This window comes from Cucurbita moschata, unplaced genomic scaffold (assembly GCF_002738365.1).
Source record: "Cucurbita moschata cultivar Rifu unplaced genomic scaffold, Cmos_1.0 Cmo_Scf00056, whole genome shotgun sequence".
NCBI lineage: Eukaryota > Viridiplantae > Streptophyta > Magnoliopsida > Cucurbitales > Cucurbitaceae > Cucurbita > Cucurbita moschata.
In genome coordinates, this window is record NW_019268572.1 from 1 (window position 1) to 18,233 (window position 18,233).

The 18,233-nt window shown below is 40.0% G+C and overlaps 2 protein-coding genes across 2 annotated transcripts; one reads left to right on the forward strand and one right to left on the reverse strand.

Moving 5' to 3' along the window:
- Positions 1-4,742: 4,742 nt before the first annotated feature.
- Positions 4,743-5,246, reverse strand: LOC111436551 (basic form of pathogenesis-related protein 1-like). The gene has a single exon (XM_023074296.1). It carries the CDS (start codon positions 5,244-5,246, stop codon positions 4,743-4,745), a length of 504 nt encoding a protein of 167 aa, XP_022930064.1.
- A 3,517-nt stretch (positions 5,247-8,763) lies between these two features.
- LOC111436556 lies at positions 8,764-16,490 on the forward strand. The gene is made up of 3 exons (XM_023074301.1): positions 8,764-9,024; positions 9,672-9,921; positions 16,243-16,490. The coding sequence occupies exons 1-3, from the start codon at positions 8,764-8,766 to the stop codon at positions 16,488-16,490; spliced, it is 759 nt and encodes a 252-aa protein (XP_022930069.1).
- The last annotated feature ends 1,743 nt before the right edge of the window (positions 16,491-18,233 follow it).

Here is an 18,233-nt window from a genome sequence, read left to right on the forward strand (position 1 = left end):
GCGGCTATGTTTTCCCCGTACGGCCCGGTTGAGTGAATCATGGCGCAGTCACCCTTTCTTTTTTCCGCATAGGCTTGAGCGTACGCGGCCACGGTGTTGCTCCATTGCATGGGGCCGACGCCGACCTCGGCTCGAGCTCGATTGTGAAGCACAAGGTAGTCACCAGGGGCGTTTTGAGCGTTGGTTAGGGCGAGGAGGAAAATGAAAGTGGCAATGAAAGCGACCATGATCGGAAGGGTTTGAGTCCACATAATTTCGATGAGAGATGAGATGAAGATTGAGAATGAGGGAATGATGTATATAGAGATGGAAAACTTAATATGGAATGTGATGGGGAAAACCATGAATTATGAACTAATTATGCCATGTTTGGGAATTCAAAGAGAATAAATTCATTCTCGCTTCCATGTTTAATTACGGGCTAGATATTTGTTTTGATTAGGTTCAAATAAGTGAAAATTTTCTAGATTTAGCTAGTTTATGAATTTTTTTTTAGGATTAATGAAACTTAATCCACCTGATTATTGTTAATCTTGTAGGTATATATTTATTGTTTTATTTAGTTTCATAATTTTATTTATTTATTCTTCTCCAATTTTTTAAAATATATATTAAAATTGAATTGGTTAATTACATGTTCAAAAATAAGTAAATAATGTTAATATTTTCTTAAAATTTTGAACGGAGGAGCAATAATATGGAGAAGCATAAAGCAAGGTTGCATTGCTGATTCCACCATGGAGGCTGAGTATGTTGCTGCTTGTGAAGCAGCGAAAGAATCTGTATGGCTTAGGAAGTTCTTAACTGATTTGGAAGTCGTTCCAAATATGCATCTTCCCGTCACTCTTTATTGGGATAACAGTGGAGCAGTTGCAAATTCAAAAGAACCAAGAAGCCATAAGCGAGGAAAACATATTGAGCGCAAATATCGGCTCATAAGGGAGATTGTGCAACGAGGAGATGTGATCGTCACACAGATAGTTTCAGAGCACAACATTGCTGATCCATTTACAAAGCCCCTCACGGCTGAAGTGTTTGAAGGGCACCTAGTGAGTCTTGGACTACGAGTTATGTAATCTAGGACAAGTGGGAGAAAAGTCATGAGTATGTGATGCCCTAGTTTATTGTATTTCTCTCTACTCAACGTTATAAAACCCCACTAGAGTTTTAGTCGAAGTGGGAGTTTGTTGGGTTTTATGTCCTAAAACTCATAGTTTGTAAACAAAAACATATTCTATTTTCAATAAAGTTATTATTGTTGTTTATTCAGTAAAGATTGTTATTGAATAAAGTGAATTTTACGATCATTAATCTAAATCCAATAAACTAAGAACACTCTGGCTTTAGTATGATTACTTGAACTATATGTAGAGACATAAGAGTGGATCAAGTTCAAGGATATAATCAAAATGATCTATAGTATAAGGATAAGGCTGAGTACCTTATTCTGGGGACACTATGGATGCGGCTCACTTTTGTATATGATATAAACAATGTGATCACTAAATTGTACATGTGGAGACATGTGAGTGGGGGCGTCCTATGCAATGAGTATTTCATAAGATCAGACCATGAAGAAAACCACTCTCACTTTATAATGTCGTTTACTGTTGAGACTGATTTTCTTTTCATTCGATAACCTAGGTAATTCGGTTTTAATTCTGAGCTAACCATGAACTCCTGTTTATTCGAAATTATCATTAGATTTGCATGGGTGAGAGTGGCTCTAGTTCGTCGATTCAATAGGCTTCCCATTTAAGGGGTAAGACTGGGTGAATGGCTGGGGACGTGGGGTGCAAGATGGAATTCGCTCCTACCCACTTTTAGGGATAGAAGAGAGGTAGTTTCCTTAAGCACTGACTCTAGGTCTTGAACAAGGGGCCCCACCCTCTCATTAGCCTGAGAGGGATTCGGTTTACTGGTTTGACCACAAACCAATTGTTCATTAGAGGATCAGTGAGACATAAGGAACAAGAAGTAACTTTACGGGTAAAACGGTAAATTGACCAAGCTCTAGTTATGAACAACCTGTGAAGGATCGACTTAGTAATCATGGTTATATCAAATGTACAGAAATATATCTATAGTGAGGGGAGTGCAACTACTAGGCTATAGTGGAATGTCCTAGTATTTAACGAATGTTGGTTAACAAGGTTAATGAGTTTAGCCAGTTAATCTTGGATCGTTGGAGCCCATGATCTATAGGTCCATTAGGTCCCTCTGCTAGCTCATATCGGACTAAACCATAAAACAGTGTGACGAGTGAGTTCGAAGTGTTCGAATTTAAATTAGGGAATATGCGTTACATATATACGATATATTTAACCGCATTTTTGTTTTATTTACGAATTAAACAAAAAGAGAGAATCTAAGATATTTAAATAAGATTTAAATATCTTAATCAATTATGTGTCATGATTGATTGAGATTGGCAAATGAATTAATATTAAATATTAATTAAATAGTTTAATTAATCATTTAATGTTACTTTAATTTGAAATTCATTATTCAAATTATTCAAATTAATTGTTGAATTAAAATGAAGAAAGTCAAAATGTTGACTTCATTTAATGGAAAAATCCATGCTAGTGGAATTTTGAGGTGTCAAAATTTGGTTTAACCAAACTTGCATGCTTGCCGAATAAACCCCACAAGTTTGAGTGGAATTTTGAGTGTCAAAATTTGGTTAACTCAAACATGCATGCTTGCCACATAATCCCAAACATTTGAGTGGAATTTTAAGTGTCAAAATTTGGTGAAACATGCAAACATGACTCTTTAAATAGAGTGATCATGGTACATGGAACGTCTTCTTCTTCTTGGTGAAAAACCTTGAGAAAAACCTCTCACAAACACTCTCTTCACATATACAAAATCCCTCCCAAGTTTAGTCACTCACCGGATTCCACAATCCCGTTCTAAGGCCGGAGGATAGTGGAGAAGACACTAGTGGTGGTTTGAAACCGGCTCGTGAGACAAAAAGAGTTCGAACTACAAAAGGTTAGTATTTAAACTCATTAAGTTTTAATACTTATGAACATGCTAGTTATTTATTATAATTGATGTTCTAAAAGTGCCTAAGATCCAAATTGCTTCCGCATGTGTTATATTAACACCATCAAGTATATCTTAATTACTATTGAGTTATGTGCAGCAGAGCCAATCGCCGTCGTGGGTCTCCCGATTTGGAGGCCGAAACATCGTGACTGGTTTTTCGCATCTCGGCCGTGGGCATTTATTCCCGTTGACTTCAAACAACATTTGACAGCTATTCTGGGAGTTATTCTCCGTGTGGAAAATTTTTAAGAGAGAGTCGTTAAGAAATGATCATGAATTTATAAGTAAGGAATAATCTCACGGGACAACAAGCAGAAAGTACTTAATCTCAAACTAGACAGTATCATATCAGTGTAGAGATGGATGGTTCCTAAAACTTGGTAATTCTCCATTTATTTTTGCACTATTGGTAAGAAAGCACATAATATCATACCATTACGAAGATATTGTCCACTTTGAGTTCACCTCAATGGACCCATGATCGTTCCCTAAATTCGCCGAGTGGGACTTTCATCCAACACCTCCCCTCGACTCCTTTTCTTTTCCTTTTTCTTTTGGAGTTCTTTGTTCAATATTTGAGTATTCTATTGACATGGCTAAGTTTAGGGCATGGCTAAGTTTAGTGGTAGAGTGTGGTAGAGTCGGCTAGTGGCTAACCCAATTGACTCACTTGGTTGCACTACGATTAGTCTGACGTGATTCATTAAACTTTCCATTCTAGCCCATAAATTCATCATTTTTAAAATAGTAGTTGAATAGGTTAAATTTTTATATTAAAAATTGTTAATTTTTTAAAATTTGGAGACTTATTAGACACTTTTAAAATAACAAATTGTTAATCATTTTCTTATCCTACTCTTTTCAAAGTTTAGGAAATAACAAATTGTTAAACATTTTCTTATCCTACTCTTTTCAAAGTTTATGAATATGTATGTTTTTTTTAAAGTTTAGGTTGCAACAGTGGGCCTTTGTCTTCGGTGTGGGTCTCATAGTGCAGCGGAGTTAAATGCTGCCGTGCATCTCTCGATTTGGAGTTCAAAAACACCGTGGACTGGTTTTTCACATCTCTGCCGAGGGCATTTCTTTCGAGTGACTTAGAACAGGAATTGGCTGGCGGCTGGTGTTCTCAGTATTGAAGATTGTTCGGAAATGATCGTAGATTTATAAGTAAAGAATACATCTCTAGGAGCCCGAAGCAAACCTATGAAAAAATCTCATGTTCAAAGTGGACAAATATCATATACCATTGTAGAGATTCGTGATTCTTAACATGGTTATCAGACCATGAACTTAACTTAGCTATGTCGAACAAAGAAATTGTTAGCCTCAAAATTGTAGTCAAAAGTGTCAAACAAAGGGTGTATTTTGTTCAAAGGCTCCAAAGAAAGTAGTCAAGCCTCGATTAAGGAAAGGTTGTTCTAGAAATCTACAGGCTTCAGGGGTGGCTCTATGATGTACTTAATTAGAGGGGAGACTCTATGATCATGGGTTTATAAGTGAGGAGGTCAAAACAAAGGCACCAGAGTTAACTCAAGGAGGTTAAAACAAAGTCATTGGAGTTAACTCAAACAAGACAATATAATACTATTATAGACAATACCATACCTTTATTTCAATTCATAAATTCATCATGATTCTCTCATAAACTTTATTACCATTCATAAAATTTTTAATACCAAATCTCTTCAAACCACCAAAGAATCATAAGGCTTTTCCCCAATATAGTTGCCAGGAGGATCGTAATTACAAACAACAAACTGAGAATTAGCCTTACAGGGCACTCTAGCACATCCAAGTCGGACCGAGCTTCGCCACACCATCTGAGTGTAGTGCCCACATTCACCACCCACGCATTTATTCGACGCATGATCATACAACGGCTTCTCGTTCGCCCACAGCTTCACCGCATCCGCCCCGGTGAACTCAGGGTAGTACCCAGCGGCTATGTTTTCCCCGTACGGCCCGGTTGAGTGAATCATGGCGCAGTCACCCTTTCTTTTTTCCGCATAGGCTTGAGCGTACGCGGCCACGGTGTTGCTCCATTGCATGGGGCCGACGCCGACCTGGGCTCGAGCTCGATTGTGAAGCACAAGGTAGTCACCGGGGGCGTTTTGAGCGTTGGTTAGGGCGAGGAGGAAAATGAAAGTGGCAATGAAAGCGACCATGATCGGAAGGGTTTGAGTCCACATAATTTCGATGAGAGATGAGATGAAGATTGAGAATGAGGGAATGATGTATATAGAGATGGAAAACTTAATATGGAATGTGATGGGGAAAACCATGAATTATGAACTAATAATAACAATAACCTTAGAGAAATTAGTTAAAATAAAAAATTATTTATAAAAACCATTTTTAGCTAATCGAATTCCAACTTATATTGTAATTTCGAACCCAATAAAATTTCTCAAATAAAATAAAGTTTTCATTTCAAAAAATTAATCAGGATTAATTTTATGTCTTTGACTTCCATGGATTCTAAAAAAAAAGAAAAAAAAGTGTTGAAAGCGAGATGATTAAGAACCATGAAGTGAGAAAGAGCAGAATTTGAACTTCTAAACATGCTTTTTTTTTTTTATGTGGACAAAAAAAATTGATGATTGTTTACCCATCACACAATTTTTACTAGGAAAGGAGAATTGAGCTGTGGTAAACCATCCACCATCTTCTTTTGCTCAAGAGTCTTCCATATCTACAGTGTTAAAGTTGTTAAATATATTTTGTGATTGTATTGAAACAAGTGGATGCTATAGGCCGAGATATAGCATGCAGTACGAACATTCGATTCAAAGGCATCTTTGTCTCCATGATTAAGCCTCTCAGGATGAAACACCTCACACGTTCCATTTTGAAACAAAATGGTAAGCCCCTTTGATTGCAATTTCCCAATACTCAACAAATTGTTCTTCAACTCTGGTACAAGGTATGATTTCATTAACTTGCAGTCGTACATTACTCTTTCCTGTTACAACCATGCTTGAGTTGTTGCCCAACTTCAAGCAATCTCTAAAACTTCCATCAAAATCTAAAAAAATATTTCTTCTTCCCACACATATGATTGTTACATCCCGAGTCAAGGAACCACATATCTTCTCTATTGGCCTTATTCATATTCACGTAAGTCGTCAACAACATATCTTCTTGAGTCTTTGCATAGTTTGCCTCTTTCTCCTTGCTTTGAGATTCCCATTGAAAATGTCCTAGCTTGTGACAATTATAGCACTCCACTGTGGACCTGTTGAAGGTTTGTCTGCCTCGTCCCCTTCCTCTGCCTCTAAAACTTCCACAACCATGACCCCTTCCTCTAGATTGTTCACCATGAGTGATATTCAAAGCGTGGTCTTCATCAACATGAGAACTCATGCGTTGTTCATGTACAAGCAGGCTGCTTTGTGTCACGGTCATGCTTGTCCAGGGCATGTTGCCCATGGCCGCATGCCCATGACAAGCCAAATCCTTGTCATGTCTTTTCATTCTAGTGTTTTTCCTTTTGTAATTCTAGAGCGTATGACACCTCAAAAATATCATGTCTAGGCCTGCCAGAACTAAAATGGCCCAGAATGTACTATAGGGGGATATGACTAGTCGTCAACTTCTCCCTACCCAAGGTTATATATGCTAAGTCGTTGTTATCTTTCTCTTGCTTGCTTATATAACGTCTCTTTCTAAAATCTCTCTCTCTCCTCGTTTTCTAAAACCTTCTTTTAAAACCGAGGCTAGAGGCTCGACCGTACGTCGCTTGGCCGTAGGCGACGCAAGAACAAATTGGCTTAACTCACTTGTCGCTGGAAAGTGAGTGCCGCACAATCGCTAGTCCGCTGCCTTCGAAAGCGCGATTGTGTCAAGTGGTATCAAAGCTTTGTGCTCCGTAACGTCATACAGACCGAGATCATGTCGACGACAAAGTCGACACCCAAAGCACAAGCCGACCAGCTTACGCTAATAGAGGAGGAAATGCTGTTCCTCAAAGAAGTCCCTGACACCCTCCGTTTCCTGGAAACACGGGTGACCGAACTGAGTGAGAAAGTCGTCCAAGTCGACGCAATGGGTAACCGCCTGGATGGGTTGCCAATCGCAGAACTGTTGTTTCGAGTGACCTCGCTCGAAGAAAGGGTTGCCCCTACGAGCAGCCAAAAACCGTTTGATAGTCTGGATAGCTCTGTCGCACACAAAGAGGGACGTGGCGAAGAGTTCGACGTACTACAAAACACAATGATGAGTTTGTTCAATGGATTGGCTGATGAATTCAGAACAACAGTCGACGACCTCCAAGAAAGGATGGCCGCCATGAGCACTCGAATTGAAATCACCATGAAAGCCGTGGAAGGTGTCGCGGCTGGACAAACTAATACAGAATCCAACAAACTAAGGTTCCCAGACCCTAGAGCCTTAAAAGGGAATCGGGACGCCAAAGAGTTGGAGAACTTCATCTTTGACGTCGAACAGTACTTCAAAGCCACAACGGCTTGTACCGACGACAAGAAGGTGACTGTAGCCGCGATGTATCTCATAGACGACGCCAAACTGTGGTGGCGTACGAAGGTGCAAGACATCGAAGATGGATTGTGCACCATCGACTCATGGGAGGACCTCAAGAGAGAGTTGAGGGAACAATTCCTCCCCGAAAACGCAGGGCATATAGCAATGGAGAAAATAGTAGCCCTGTAACACACTGGAAACATACGAGACTACGTCAGACAGTTCTCAACCCTGATGCTGGATATCAGGGGCACAGCAAAGAAGGACAAGGTGTTCTTCTTTATAAATGGTCTACAGCCGTGGGCCAAAACAAAGATACATGAGAACTGGGTCCAAACTCTAGCTGCCGCAATGGCCTGCGTCGAGAGACTCGTAGACTGTGGGAACGAAGCAGGATCCCTAAGAAGAGCGACACCAGCCCCAAACAATGGGGGCAAACCATACAGACCACTAGGCCATCGAAATGGAAGCCCCAACAGACCGAATGGATGGACGGATAGACCTCCTCAGAACAATCAAGCGGGGACATCTCGAGGGCCTTACCATCAAAAGAACCACCCGACGACGCCTTTGCAATGCATGCTGTGTAAAGGCCCCCACAAGGTATCCTACTGTCCTCATCGGGCCTCCCTCACTGCACTTCAAGTGTCCATTCAAGAGAGCAATGAGGCAAGGGTCGAGACTTTGCTAGACAAGAAGGAAGATCACGACAACCCCCGAATGGGCGCACTCAAATTCTTGTCAGCCCTCCAACGGAAAGTCGAACAGAAGGAGATAATAGAGAAAGGGCTCATGTTCGTAGATGCCACAATAAACTCTCAACCGAGCAAGAGCACTCTAATAGACTCTAGAGCAACACACAACTTCATTGCCGATCAAGAAGCCAGAAGATTGGGACTCACCATAGGAAAAGACCCGGGGAAAATGAAAGCTGTCAACTCCGAGGCCTTGCCTATTGTGGGAGTTTCCAAAGGAGTCCCCTTCAAAATAGGGGATTGGACTCGAGAGCTAGACCTTGTCGTGGTTCGCATGGACGACTTCGACATGGTACTTGGGATGGAGTTCCTCCTGGAACACAAGGTCATCCCAATGCCATTGGCAAAATGCTTGGTGATCACCGACCGTAACCCCACAGTAATACCTGCAAGCATCAAGCAACCAGGTAATCTTCGAATGATCTCGGCCATACAATTAAAAAGGGGACTCGCACGAGAGGAACCTACATTCATGGCCATACCACTGATAGAAGAAGCAACCACCGAAGAGACTGTCCCAGAGGGAATCAAGGAAGTACTAGACAGCTATACCGATATAATGCCAGAGAGTCTACCACAAACACTACAACCTCGTCGAGGCATTGACGACAAAATCGAGCTCCTCCCCGGGGTTAAGCCGCCAACAAAGAACGCATACCGGATGGCTCCGCCCGAGCTAGCCGAATTGAGGAAACAACTGGATGAATTGCTGAAGGCGGGATTCATTCGCCCGGCAAAGGCCCCTTATGGAGCCCCCATACTGTTCCAGAAGAAGAAAGATGGGACGTTGCGTCTGTGCATAGACTATAGAGCCTTAAACAAGGTGACAGTACGCAACAAATATCCTCTACTGATAATATCTGACCTTTTCGACCAACTTCACGGGGCCAAGTACTTCACGAAGTTGGACTTACGATCAGGATATTATCAAGTACGTATTGCCGAAGGGGACGAACCCAAGACGACGTGCGTAACAAGATATGGGGCCTTTGAANGGACAAGAAGCGTCGCCCCCTTCAATTTCGTGCAGGAGATCAAGTCCTTATCAAGCTGAGACCAGAATAGATCAGATTTCGTAGCCGAAAGGACAAGAGACTAGTTCGTAAATATGAAGGCCCGGTTGAAGTCCTTAAAAAGATCGGGGCTACCTCCTACCGAGTTGCACTACCTGCATGGATGAAAATCCACCCCGTCATTCATGTGAGCAACTTGAAGCCCTATCACCCTGATCTAGACGACGACCAACGAAATGCAACCACAAGACCGAACATCGATCTGAAGCAAAAAGAAACAAAGGAAGTTGAAGAGATCCTAGCCGACAGGGTTAGGAAGATAGGAAGACCTGTACGGACGATTCGTGAATTCCTTGTCAAATGGAAGAATCTCCCTACAGAGGAAACAAGCTGGGAACGCGCCGAAGAGCTGAACTCNCCCTTTGGCTTGACAAACGCCCCAGCTACGTTCTGCACGTTGATGAACCAGGTTTTCTACGAATACCCGGATCAGTCCGTCATAGTATACCTCGACGACATTGTTGTTTACAGCACAACCCTCGAGGAACACAAAGTGCACTTGAAGCTAGTGTTTGACAAGCTCCGGCAGAACCAGCTGTATGTGAAGAAGGAGAAATGTGCATNTGTCAAATGGAAGAATCTCCCTACAGAGGAAACAAGCTGGGAACGCGCCGAAGAGCTGAACTCCGCCGCCACCCACATTGCAAGGTATGAAAGTAGTCGGTTGACAGGGACGTCAACCAATTAGGTGGGGGAGGATGTCACGGTCATGCTTGTCCAGGGCATGTTGCCCATGGCCGCATGCCCNGTGGACAAATTAGTATGGATAGCGACAAGATAAAAGCTATCCAAGAATGGAAGGTTCCTACTTCCGTTCACGGTCCTTCTTAGGACTAGCCAACTACTATAGGCGGTTCGTCGAAGGGTTTTCACGACGAGCCGCCCCATTGACAGAGCTGTTGAAGAAAGACCACCCTTGGTCGTGGTCGAATGATTGTCAAATGGNTTCTAGTGTTTTTCCTTTTGTAATTCTAGAGCGTATGACACCTCAAAAATATCATGTCTAGGCCTGCTAGAACTAAAATGGCCCAGAATGTACTATAGGGGGATATGACTAGTCGCCAACTTCTCCCTACCCAAGGTTATATATGCTAAGCCGTTGTTATCTTTTTCTTGCTTGCTTATATAACGTCTCTTTCTAAAATCTCTCTCTCTCCTCGTTTTCTAAAACCTTCTTTTAAAACCGAGGCTAGAGGCTCGACCGTACGTCGCTTGGCCGTAGGCGACGCAAGAACAAATTGGCTTAACTCACTTGTCGCTGGAAAGTGAGTGTCGCACAATCGCGTGTCCGCTGCCTTCGAAAGCGCGATTGTGTCACTTTGCAACTCATTAATGGTTAAGATAGTTGTATCCTTGGACTCCCTCAATAGAACACACAATATAATCAAATTTGGGGGTCATAGATCTCAGAATCTTTCCGACTACTTCAACATCTTCTTTGTTCTCACCATTTAGTTTCATCTTGTTGGCTATGCTAAGGGTCCGAGCAAAATACTCATTCACAGATTCTCCTACCTTCATGTGCAGCATTTCAAACTCCTTCCGAAGAGATTGCAAATGTGCACGCTTTACCCATGTCGAACCTTGATATTTCTACTTCATAGATTCCCATATGTTTTTTTTTTTTTTTTCTGTATCCTTGTTGAGGGTTGTCTATCGAATGATCTAATGCTTGAAATAGATAATTCTTTGCTTTCAAATCTTTCAATTTATGATCTTCAATGTGCTTCTTCTGGGTATCTGTTAAAATGATGTGTCCTATTGGTGCGGGAATCCCATTCTCCATCAAACCCAGTACTAAAAAAAGCTTTCCATGAGCATTATCCAATGATCATAGTACCCATCCAATTTCAGTACTAAAACAACCTTTCCCCACTTCTCTCCACTAACCTCTCATCCCTCCCCACAATTATCTCTCTTCATTCGGTCCTTATTGCCTCTCTTCATTTTGTCCTTACACCAGAAAGTAATAGGTATTGCAAAAAAAGGAATAGAAAAACAATAATGGTGAGATTTACTTAAGGAAAAAAAAAATGAGAATGACCTTTACCTAGTTGAGATTCACAGGAGATTTACGTGAAGATAGATCTGATTAATAAGGTATATATTAAATCAGGTATATATTAAATCTTCATTTTCTTTTATCCTATTTTTTTATAGAAATGAAGCCAATTATAGTTAGATCTTCATTGAATTATTACAATGGTTTAGCTTTCAGTTAGAAACTAAATGTCAATAATTTATACAAATGCTAGTAAATCACATTAGATTAATAATATTAGATTAAATGTATATCAGTAGCCAAATTAATAGATTAAAAATAGAATGACCCATAAAATTTGTGAACAAGAACACTGAGATAAGGAAAGGTTTGGAAGATCCACTGTAAATTTGGAATGCATGAAAACTGAATTAAAAGGTAACCATATAAAAAAAAAGAATAAGGAATTAAAATCTACAAACTAAATATAGAGAAAAAAAAAAGGTAAATATAGGGTAAATACAGAGAGTAGTAAAGCCCGCAATAACTTGAAATAGTTGTATCTACTTTTTTTTATACAATAGTAACCATGGAAAATAAGATTTTTAATAAAAATATGATTATAGGTATATAACATTTCAAGACTTTTAACAATGGATCAATGTAAATTAGAGAAATAATTTTGTAGAGTTGAAACTTGAAACTGATGTCATGGGCTCACGTAGGTTGACTCGGATTTCAAAGGACGGAATCGAACTTTCATTAAAGATATATTTGTGACAATGACTTAAGCTAGCTAGGTAAGTAGCCTTACAATCGACATGGTTATATTTGATGTTGACACGTGCCTGTGGTTCTGCACGTGTCATATATACTGATATGTGTGAATTATCTGTGAATCGGTATGCTTATATTATGTTTATGTTATATTATAATATGTGAATTGTATGATAATAATTATGGTACGATGTGTTCAAGGATATGTTTGAGATAGGATATGAGAAGGATGCATAAAACAAAATGTAATGATAGTAGTAAGATTTATTCATGAAACGTTAAGGTTAGGTTACCTACCAGAGTGCTATGGATAGAAGAGATTGTTGAAAGAATATGGTTAGGATATGGGTAGAAAGGGATAGGTTTGTGATAGATTGATAGAACGATAGCGTTAAGGTACTTTCCTGTGATGATATGACTAAGGTACGTTCATGTAACGATATGACTGTGATAGGTATAAGAACGTTAAGGCTATGATAAGTTAGGGAACAATATGACCACGAAGTGTTTACGATACTCAATGTTTATGATACGATATATTGTGATATGATATGTCATGTTTAGATTGTTTTGTGTGACCATTGAGGTAATTGTTGTATGAATTCCACGTTATGAAATGACATGTTAAAAGCATGGAGCATTATGTTATGTTTTCTATTATATGTATACAACATGTTATAAATGACAGGATATCACGACAAATGAAATGAAATGTAACCCCGTTAGGATTATGTATGATACGTAGACTAAAAATGAGAAATGACATGCTAAGCATGAAAGATGATAGCGGGGTTATATTCATTAATGATAAAAGTAGAAATATTAGGGACCTCATGCATTATGTGTGCTCATGCATTTGAAGGATACCCCTATTCCAAAACAAGGGTACGGACGCGTACATCCAATGGCAGGACAACGATCATTATGTTTTGCATAGCGCTGTCGTGACGGTTACTAGTTCTAACGGGTGTCCAGCCTAAGGAGCTCCCAAAGTATGCTCGCCCGACAAGGAAAATGGACCAGCAGTGTGCGAACTGGCTGGTGAGCCCGTACTCGCACGTATGGGTTGTTTGTAGAGTATATGGTACACGTCCAAATTTACCGGTTAGAACAGCACCGTAGGAAGACAGATTGAAAGATAGGTCTCATCATCTCATTTGCATGTGATTGTTGCATTTAACCCCAATAGTGGGGTCACTTACTGAGTATTGCTACTACTTTTTCAGGTTAAGGCAAGGCATTCCTGTATGGCTGATGACGGCATCGCAACTCGAGACCATGGCACATGCATAGGATAGTGATATTTATTTTCTTAGACTTAGGCTAGAATAGGATGCTTTAAATTTAAACACTTATTTATTTTATTTTGGGTCTTTTGTTGTATCGTTTTAAAGATGTTTTCGAAACACGTAAGTCCATGGTTGTGTTTTAAGATAAAGGTTATGTTTTATGGAATTTAAATGAAGTCTTCCGTATTCAATATTTATGGTACGTATACAGTAGCAACCTTAAATTGAGCAGAAAATTTCGGGTCGTTACAGTGGTCTTCACAAGAAATCCTCCTTGAAAGTGCAAGAATTAAATGGGATAGGTTAGATATGACAAACTCGGATAACTCTTAGATTGTAACTTCATGGTTTTTCTTGAGCTTTTTAATGGCAACTCTGTGTGGGGAAGTGGGATTTAGAAATTGTCTGTAATAGCACAAAAAAAAATAAATAAACAAATAAACAAATAAAAATAGTTAAAATAATAATAATTAATAAATAAATTAATGAAGAAGAAAAAAAAAAAAAAACAATATTTCCCCACTTCTCACCACCAACCTCTCATCCCTCCCCCACAATTATCTCTCCTCAACCCATCCTTACGGCAGAAAGTAACGTTTATTGCAAAAAGAAACAGAAAATCAATAATAGTTAGATTTACTTGAGAAAAAAAAATGAGAATGACCTTTACCCATTCACCGGAGATGTGAAGATAGATCGGATCAATATATATATATTAAATCTTCATTTTCTTTTATCCTATTTTTTTTAGAAATCACAACCAATTATGGTTAGATCTTCATTGAATTATTACACTGATCTAGCTCTGAGTTAGAAACTAAATGTCAATTATTTATACGATTCTAGTAAATCAGGTCAGATTAGTAATATTAGATTAAATTTTTATCAGGCAGCCAAATGAATAGATTAAAAATAGAATGTTCAATAAAACTTATGAATAGGAAACAATGCAATAAGGAAATAAGAAACATTGAGGGAAAGATTTGGAAATAGAGATCCATTGGGAAATAGAGATCCATTGGGAAATAGAGATCCATTATAAATTTGGAATACATGATAACAGAATTAAAAGGCAAAGATTTGGAAATAGAGATCCAGAATTAGAAGAGATCCAGAATTAGAAGGCAATAGATAAAGAAAAGATTAGGGAATTAAAAACCAGAAACTAAATATGGAGGGAAGGGTAAATACAGATATTAGGGAATTAAAAACCAGAAACTAAATATGGAGGGAAAGGTAAATACAGACCGGTAAATACAGAGAATAGTAAAGCTCAGAATAACTTACCAGAATAACTTACCAGTATATACTTTTTATACCACAGTAACAATGAAAAATGAGATTTTTAATAAATATAAAATTATAGATATATAACATTTCAAGACTTCTAACAATGGACCAATGTAAATTAGAGAAATAATATTGTAGAATTCAAACCCGAAACTAATGTTATGGGCTCATATAGGTTGACCCGGATTTGAAAGGACGGAATCGAACTCTCATTAAAGATATATTCGTGACAACGACTTAAGCTAGCCAAGTAAGTAACTTTACTATCGGCATGGTTATATTTGATGTTGACACGTGCCCTGTGGTTCTGCACGTGTCATATATATTTCTATGTGTGAATTGTCTGTGGAACGATATGCTTCCTATATGTTATGTTATGTTATAATATGTAGATTGTACGATAATAATTATGGTACGATGTGCTCAAGGAGATGTTTGAGATAGGATACGAGAAGGATGCACAAAACAAAATGTAACGACAGGAGTAAGATACGTTCATGAAACGTTAAGGTTAGGTTACATACCGGAGTGCTATGGATAGGAGAGATTGATGAAAGAATACAGTTAGGTTATGGGTAGAAAAGGATAGGTTTGTGATAGATTGATAGAACGATGGCGTTAGGATACGTTCTGGTGATGATATGACTAAGGTACGTTATGTAATTATATGTCTGTGATAGGTATAAGAACGTTAGGGCTATGGTAAGTTAGAGAACGATATGACTACGAAGTGTTTACGTTACGACTTGTTTATGATATGATGCATTGTATGCTAGGTTATTGTGCTTAAGTAGGTAGTTAGGTGAACGTGAATGTATGCTTTTAGTCTGATGTGATGTGTAATGCATGTAACGATGTGTGGTCCTTGAACGATTATGGCTTGTTTGTATGAATATTTGAATATAACTGCATGAATTGTATGATATGAAATACGGTAAATTGCATGAAACATAACCCCGCTAGGAATATGTATGATATGTAAAGAAATGAGAATGAGAATGACATGTAAGCATGAAAATGTGACAGGGGTTATGTTCATTAATGATAACTGTAGGACTAGTGGGACCTCATGCATATTGTGTGCTCATGCATTTGGGGGGATACCCCTATCCCATCACGAGGGTACGGACGCGTACATCCAATGGCAGGACAACGATCGTTATGCTTTGCATAGTGCTGCCGTGACGATTCTAGTTTTAACGAGTCTCGGCATAAGGGGCTTCCAGGGTATGCCCACTGGCTAAGGACAGTGGCCCAGCGGTGTGCGAACTAGCTAGTGAGCCCATACTTCTCCCTACCCAAGGTTATATACTGTAAGCCGTTGTTATTTCTCTCTTGCTTGCTTATATAACGTCTCTTTCAAAAATCTCTTTCTGCTCTCATTTTCTAAAACCTTATCTTCAAACTGAGGCAAGAGGCTTGAGCATACATCGCTTGGCCGTAGGTGATGCAAGAACGAATTGGCTTAGCTCACTTGTCGTTGGAAAGTGAGTGCCACACAATCGCAAGTCTGCTGCCATTAAAAGTGTGATTGTGACAAGTGGTATCAAAGCTTTGTAAGCTCCGTGAAATAGCAAAGACCGAAAATATGTCGATGACAAAGTCGACACCCAAATCACAAGCTGACCGGCTTACTTTAATAGAGGAGGAAATGCTGTTCCTCAAAGAAGTCCCTGACACCATCCGCTTCCTGGAAGCACGGGTGAAAGAATTGAGTGGAAAAGTCGTAGAGATCAACGCAATGGGTAACTGCCTGGATGGGTTGCCAATCGAAGAACTGATGTTTTGAGTGACCTCACTCGAAGAAAAAGTTGCTCCTACGAGCAGCCCAAGACCGTCTGGTAGCCCCGATAGCTCTGTCGCGCACAAGGAGGAACGTGGCGAAGAGTTCGACGTGCTACAAAATACAATGATGAGTTTGTTCAATGGATTAGCTGACGAATTCAGAACAACGATCAATGACATCCAAAAAAAGATGTCCACAATGAGCACCCGAATCGAGGTGACCATGAAAGCCGTGGAGAACGTCTCGGCTGGGCAAACTAATACAAGATCCAACAAACTGAAGTTTCTCAACCCTAGACCTTTCAAAGGGAACCGGGATGCCAAAGAGTTGGAGAACTTCATCTTTGATGTCGAACAGTACTTCAAAGCCACACCAGTTTGTACCGACGACATAAAGGTGACAGTAGCCTTGATGTATCTCATAGACGACGCCAAACTTTGGTGGCGTATGAAGGTATAAGACATCAAGAATGGATTGTGCACCATAGACTCGTGGGAAGACCTCAAGAGAGAGTTAAGAAACCAATTCCTCCCCGAAAACGTAGACCATCTAGCAATGGAAAAACTAATAGCCTTAAAGAAAAGTGGAAGCATAAGGGACTATGTCAGACAATTTTCGACCCTGATGCAAGATATCAGGGGCACATTAGAGAAGGACAAGGTGTTCTTCTTTATAAATGGGTTACAACTGTGGGCCAAAACAAAAATACACGAGAAAAAGGTCCAAGACCTAGCTACTGCAATTTTTAGGGAACGAGGCGAGTTACCAAAGAAAAACGACACAGGCCCCAAACACTGGGGGCAAAACATATAAGCCGCCAGGTCATCGAAATGGAAGCCCCAACAGGCCAAACGGAGGTAACGACAGACCAAGCGGGTGGACAGATAGACCTACTTAGAACAACCAAGCGGGGACATCTTGAGGACCTTACCCTAAAAGGAACCACCCGACAACACCTTTACAATGCATATTGTGTAAAGGCCCCCACAAAGTGTCCAAGTGTTCATCAGGCCTCTCTCACTGCACTCCAAGTGTCCATTCAAGAGAGAAACGACACAAGAGACGAGACTATGCTAGACAAGAAGGAAGATCAAGACAACCCTCGAATGGGCACGCTCAAATTCTTGTCAACCCTCCAATGGAAGGTCGACCCGAAGGAGATAATAGAGAAAGGGTTCATGTTTGTGGATGCGACAATAAACTCTCGACCGAGCAAGAGTACTTTGATAGACTCGGGAGCGACTCACAACTCATCGCTGATCAAGAAGCCCGAAGATTGGGACTCACCATAGGAAAAGACCCTGGAAAAATGAAAGCTATCAACTCCGAGGCCTTGCTTATTGTGGGAGTTTCCAAAAGAGTCCCCTTCAAATTAGGGGCTTGGATAGGAAAGCTGGACCTTGTCGTAGTTCGCATGGACGACTTTGACGTGGTACTTAGGATGGAGTTCCTCCTAGAACACAAAGTTATCGCAATGCCACTGGCGAAATACTTGGTGATCACCGACCGCAATCCCACAGTAATACCTGCAAGTATCAAGCAACCAGGTAATCTTAGAATGATCTCGGCCATACAATTGAAAAGAGGACTCGCACGAGAGGAACCTACATTTATGGCTATACATGTAACGCCCCTAATTTTCTTTAACCTAATTAGTGACGTCACCCATGCATACTTATCTCATTAAGCGGAAGCTCATCATAAATAACCTTGAAAGAGGCATTCATAAATATTCATGAATCCAAA

What these genes read in the sequence shown, in the direction of transcription:
- LOC111436551 (XM_023074296.1), bottom strand. Translation starts at nt 5,246, where the DNA reads ATGTGGACTCAAACCCTTCCGATCATGGTCGCTTTCATTGCCACTTTC.